Source organism: Phaethon lepturus, unplaced genomic scaffold, assembly GCF_000687285.1.
Source record: "Phaethon lepturus isolate BGI_N335 unplaced genomic scaffold, ASM68728v1 scaffold54022, whole genome shotgun sequence".
Lineage (NCBI taxonomy): Eukaryota > Metazoa > Chordata > Aves > Phaethontiformes > Phaethontidae > Phaethon > Phaethon lepturus.
The window spans coordinates 1-5,909 of NW_010525172.1; the positions used below are offsets into that span (position 1 = coordinate 1).

Consider the following 5,909-nt stretch of genomic DNA (forward strand, 5'->3'; position numbering starts at 1 on the left):
CCTGAGCCCACTGGGCTCTTCATCAGCTTCCTTTCTCAGTAAGCGTATAAACCTTGCTTTTCTTACTTTCCTTAGCTTTATTTGTGCTTTTGCTTGCTTTATATTTGTGTTTTAACTTTCAGTTCCTCAGAAGTTAGTGGGGATCTTGTATCTTTTCTGAAAGTGCTGGTGCCCGTGCATGAGGGAGGTTAGGTGCCCGATAAACGGTCGGTTAGTCTGTAATGATGCTGAACGGCACTGTCACCTGCGTTTCACTGCCACGCTATGAAATAAAGCTAATGCTGACCACTCGCCATTCCAGGAAAGCCGTGCAGTCCACCGGACATCGTGAATGGCAACTTTGACTACACGACCAACCTCCTGTTCGGGGCGACAATAACCTACACCTGTAACGTCGGGTAAGCAGTGGCCAGCGCTCCTCGTGAGTCCACGGAGCCGAGGCTGGGAGGCAGTGCCCGCCGGAGACGCGGGGGCTGTTTCCTTGGCAAGCCCAGGCACGACGGAGGTGTTGGAGCGGGGAGCCACGGGGCCAGGCTCTCGCCTGCTCTTGCTGTTGAAGCGGCTTATCTCTGGGCACGAGAGCACGGTCTTTGCCGATTGCTTTTCGGCTGCTTCACAAAGAATTTTGTTCCTTTCCTGTTGGTGCTTGTTAGTAATTCAGTGTTTGCTGTTGTGCCGCGGGTCCAGCTGCGCTAAGGGGTCTTGGGAAAAGGGTGTCTGCAGTGTCCTGGGGGTGCCAGGAGCGGGGCAAGAGGGCACGGGAGTGGTTAAGGTACAGCGGTCACACCTAGCTCCCCTCGGAAAATAAGTTGCTATTTGGAGCTACCACTGCGCAGCACGGGGCTGAACACCCCCACCGCAGGGTGGTGGGGATGCCATTTTACTCGTGCTCCTGTGAGCGTGTATCGCCCCACTGCAAATATTAAGTTTCCTCTAGCTGCATCCTATATTGCATTCCTCTAGGTGTTGAGAAAACTGTATTTTATAGGAGGGCTAGCAGGGTTCAGCTCCTCCAGAGAATACCATTAGAAACTACAACTTTCTGAACTTCTCAAGGTTTTTCCACTTTTTTCAAAGAGATTCAACCTTTTCTTAGGTACCGATTGGTTGGGGAGCCGTCTGCACAATGTGTACTTAAAGACAATGAAGTTTCTTGGGATAACATTCCACACTGTGCCCGTAAGCAGATCTTAAATGTTTTCTGTACATCTCTTCCTCGAAGCTCTTACCTATATCTGGTAGTTTGGGGAATGGCAGGTGGATGCTCTCTTCTTGGCACCTAATTCAAATTACCCTTAATGAGACTGACTCCTTATCCTTCCCACAAACAAGCACTCCCAATGGAGCTGGGAATGAAAGTTAAAAACTAAGGAGGATGTGTGGATGTTGGCAGCAGCTCTGTAGTGATACTGCATCATTCATGGTGTGTTTTCTATCAGGCAGCCATTGCTGAATCGTTTATCAAGAGCTGTGCTTGAGCGGGACTGGGTGCCTTCAGACATGACTGCGCATCCAAAATAGAAGTAAAAAGAAATTCAAAGAGTTTTGTTGATGCTATTTGGGCTTTTTTAACATCCTGTGGGAGGGGCCTGGCCATCATCTGCTGATAGTTTAGATGGTTTGCTGCTATAATAGGTATGCTGGCCTCATCCTCGTTAGCACAGCGAAGGTAGGAAATGCCATCACCAGCCGGTGAGGGTCCCAAACTGCTTAGTGAGACCGTGTTTATTGCCTCCAGAAGGCGTCTTCTGTAGTGTCTCCTCTTGGACAATAGATGCTGTTTTACCATTTATCTATTAAAAAGAAAAACAACCTGGAAAACATTCAGAATTTAAAGGTGCATTCAAGACTTTATGTTGAGATGATTGCTTTAGGGCTGCTTCCCTGTTTTTTTTTTTTTTTTTACTTTTATTAATTTTTTTTTTTTTTGGGGGGCTGTTTGTTGGGTTTTGTTTGGGTTTTTTAGTAGCTAGACCTCAGTTTCATATTCATTGGAAATGCTCTTGCATTTTCTTGCTGTTGCTTTCCCATGCAGCTATTCCCTGTTCACCACCTCCCGCGATCGAGAATGGGCGGCTCGTCAATGGGGACGGAGACTTTATCTTTGGCATGGCTGTAACCTACATCTGTGATGAAGGTTTTGCTACTATTGGAGATGCCACGATTCACTGTACGATGGATGGTAACCTCGAGGGAATGTGGAGTGGTCCAGCCCCTGAATGCAAAGGTAAATGCTTTCTTTCTCTCCTTATTCTCTTTGACTTTGTTTCTCATCCCTCTCCTGACCTGTACTTTCCCGATGGGCTGCCAAACATCAGAAGGTTGATTTGAGTCTACAAGGATTCCCGGAAAGCTTAATGCAGTGGTCTCCCAAGTTGTGGTCAGAGGCAGGGCTTGGTTTAATGGATTCTTCAGCCCACAGAAAGCCTCCCTCTGCCTGCCCGTGCCCAGGGCTTCCTGCAAATGAAAAATGAAGCGCTCTCCTCTGCAGTTTCTTCGTGACGTCTGTGTTCACAGAGTACTCGCACCCTGATGGGCACCTGCCTCTCTCAGAGTGAAAGGACTGCGTAATACCTCTGGTGTCACTGCAGGGCTTTTCCTTCTTGTAATACATATTCTTATTGTCTTATCTTCACTTCCAGTGGTCAGATGTGAAAATCCAGAGGTGAAAAATGGGAGAAGGTTATCTGGCTTTGGCACTGGACACACATATAAAAATACGGTGACCTTTGAGTGTAATCCTGGTCATTTATTGAATGGTAGTAGTATAGTTACTTGTGAAGCAGATGGTACCTGGAAGCCACCTCTGCCAACATGTGACCCAAGTGAGTACAAACGAATTTGTTTCCTTAAGCAATTGCACTGAAGTATGTCTAAGAGCTGTTGGGCAGATCAGCTTCCAAACCTTGTGCGCTTGTAGCCATGCCCTTGCAGAGCGTGCTGGCTTCGGTTCTCGGCATGGCAGCCCAGGCCAGTTACATATTTAGACCTGAAGCTATTTGTTTGTGAACTGCAAGTGATCCAAAAGTGTGCTTAAAGGAGAGACAAAACTGCCTTCTACACCTGACAGCTTGCTTCCCCAGCTCCCAGAGCGGTGGGGGACGTCTGGCTTCCGAGCTCAGCCGGTCCTGCGGGCTGGGGGGTGGTCAGCGAAGGAGCATCTCTGAGGCAGCGATGATACCCAATCTCCATCTTTTCTCTGGTTAAGCAAACAGTGATATATGCTGATGTTTGCTACATGGTTGGATGCAAAGCGTATCCCAGACACTGACATTCGAGCAGATTAAAAAGTTGCGTGCTCCAAAACATGCAGTTCACTGTTCTTATCACAGACCCTTTGGGTACTCTGCTGTAACTAACCTTGCTTTTGTCTCCAATTGCTAGTCCGCTGTGGTCCTGCCCCACGCTTCCCTTTTGCTGAGGGCGAGAGGGCTGTGGGTGACAGCTCTCTTGCTGGAACTAAGCTGAGGTATCGGTGTAAGCCGGGTTACACCGCAGCGAGCGGGAAGTCCTCTGTTGTCACTTGTCTGAGTGATACAACCTGGTCCGCAGACCCAGACTTCTGTATTCGTGAGTATCACTGTTCTCTCCTGGCTTGACTGACCGTAGGAGTGATCTGTACATGCTTGAGATGTTACTCTGGAATCTGGGTCATGCCCTTCTCTGGGTTTGAAGTCATTCCCGTGCTGCTTTCTTTTCCTCTAGGGCAGCAATGTCCTCCTCCCACGATCGAGAACGGGGATGTGATTGCAGACAATTTCCTGTTTGAGACAGTTGTGACATTCACCTGTCGCCCCGGGTGAGTGGATCGCTGCTTGAAAGGGACCGACTCGGTGGTCAGAAGACAGGGGCCACAGGCAGTAACATCCACACACACTCCCTCCCTGGTTTCCCAGTGCATGTCTCCAGTGAAAGCGTATGTTACGTCTTCACCGAGATGAGCATGTGGCAACACGCGTGTGCTTGGTAATGCAGTGAACTGCTTCAGTTTGGCTCTTACTAGTGCCCTCGTTTTAGTGGCTTTTTTGTGGCCAGATCCCATTTCATAGCAGGGGCAGCTTCTGGTCAGTAACTTCCCTGCGTGCAGCGGTGGGGAGGCGGGGGAAGAAGCATCTCTGGGCCGTCTTCTGGAAAGTACTAAACTTCTGTTTCTTTAGGTATGAATTAAAGGAGTCATCTTCTGCCAAATGTGTGGTATCAGGAAATGGAGTTGATTGGGATACAGCATCTCCGTACTGTGAAAGTAAGAGGGAAAAACTCTGCACAGAGCCATTAAGATAAGAGTTGGGTAATGGTGTAGCTGCTTTGCTGGTGGGCTTGGGCTGCTCTTCCTTGTTCTTCTTAATTCAATCAACTGTAAAGCTCATTATTTCCATGCTAACTCACATGCTGTGAGGCCTTAGGTGCAATATTCTCATACAATTCAGAAATCATGCTGACGAAGTGGAAGGAGCGAGGGAAGAGCAGAAATTACAGAAAAAAAAGTCACAGGAGGAAAGTTTTCTTTCTCTAGTTACCAGGGAAGGATGAAGATAATTGTATGTTAGAACTTTGACCGCTCAATTTGGTATAATGCCAAAATAGGGTATTGTGAAGTCAGTGTATTGTGTTATGTGAAGTTAGAAATGGCTGAAGCATTTCTTCTAGCCTGGTTAGGCACTCCTGTGGCTTATTTCATGGCGTGAGATACTGGAGTTGTGGCTAACAACTGATAGTCCTGATCCTGAGGTCCAGTACCAAGCAAGAAAGCTCAAAGTATTTTCAATTGCTGCTAGATGCGTGGCGTTTGGCTGTACCTCCTTGTCCCCATACACCTCTTTACCTTTTCAATTAGGAGAAATACTCAGACACTCTTGCTGATGCTCTTCCTGCAGGACAGCACCCAGACGTTGTCTGTGGAAAGCCACCTACGATTGACAATGGGGTACACAACGGTTCAAAGGGCACAGACTTTGTCCACGGCTCCACTGTAGCTTATAAATGCAATGGTGACTTCACCCTTACTGGAGCAGCCTTTCTTCAGTGTGTTGCAGGAGATGGGTACTGGGGAGTCTGGAACAAGCCCGCTCCTGAATGCAGAGGTGACTGTCATCTCCTCTGTCTGTCTCGCTGCCTCCTCTCGGTCTTCAAAATACCCGTTTTTTCCTTCCTCTGTGAATCCTCAAATCAGAGAATTCTGCTGAGGAGTAAGCCTTTGGTGCTTCCTGAAACGGCTTCAGTTAAAACCTAGTGCCAAACGAGCATGATTCGGTTGTGGCATAGACTCGCAGGCTAGTGGAAATGTATCCTGGTAAATTAAATGTATCCTGGTAAATCTGGCTTTTAACAGATAAACCTCTGTGGAGTTGGGCTGTGCAGGGCCCCCTTCCGTGGGTTGCTTGAATTGTCTTCCGCGTGCGTTGGCTCTGATTTGAGATGTTGCATGTTGTGTAGTTGGATGAATTACCGTGCTGAACGGATGCCGAGTTTCACGTTTTGGCTTGCTTCCTTTCCAGGCGGAGCAAATGGGATCACTGTTGGTGAGTAATACATATTCCTGAGCCCCTGTACCGTGCTTTTGCCTGTCTTTATGTTATTGTCTCCTCTGTGTTCTGCTTAAAATAGGCTTAAAAGCCTTCCAGTACGGTCTGTTGTCATATTTGTATTAAGATCATGGTGTGAAAAGCTGGCGGGGGAGGTAAAGGGGACCAGGGAGGGAAAAGATAGTTGAATATGTTTGGAGTGATGACTGAAGCTGCGTATTTGCCTTTTGCAGGAATCTTCCCCCTCCTCCTGGCAATGCTGGTTATCAATGTCTAGATTAGGGAGCGGGCACAGCGGAGGAGGCACCTGTAGACGTGTTGGACTTGATCACGCTAATCCCAGTGCTCTGCTTTTCCCTCCCGTGAAATTGGCCTTGAAGCAGCGAC

The 5,909-nt window shown here is 48.0% G+C and overlaps 1 protein-coding gene across 1 annotated transcript; it reads left to right on the top strand.

Moving 5' to 3' along the window:
- Window positions 1-301: 301 nt before the first annotated feature.
- Window positions 302-5,799, top strand: LOC104614136 (complement receptor type 1-like; the record flags this gene model as incomplete). Its single annotated transcript, XM_010282642.1, has 10 exons — window positions 302-398; window positions 1,097-1,179; window positions 2,036-2,227; window positions 2,643-2,825; window positions 3,385-3,570; window positions 3,706-3,799; window positions 4,158-4,243; window positions 4,875-4,988; window positions 5,496-5,519; window positions 5,756-5,799. Coding segments are annotated over 10 exons (1,103 nt in total), but the record flags the coding sequence as incomplete, so codon positions are not given.
- Window positions 5,800-5,909: the final 110 nt, after the last annotated feature.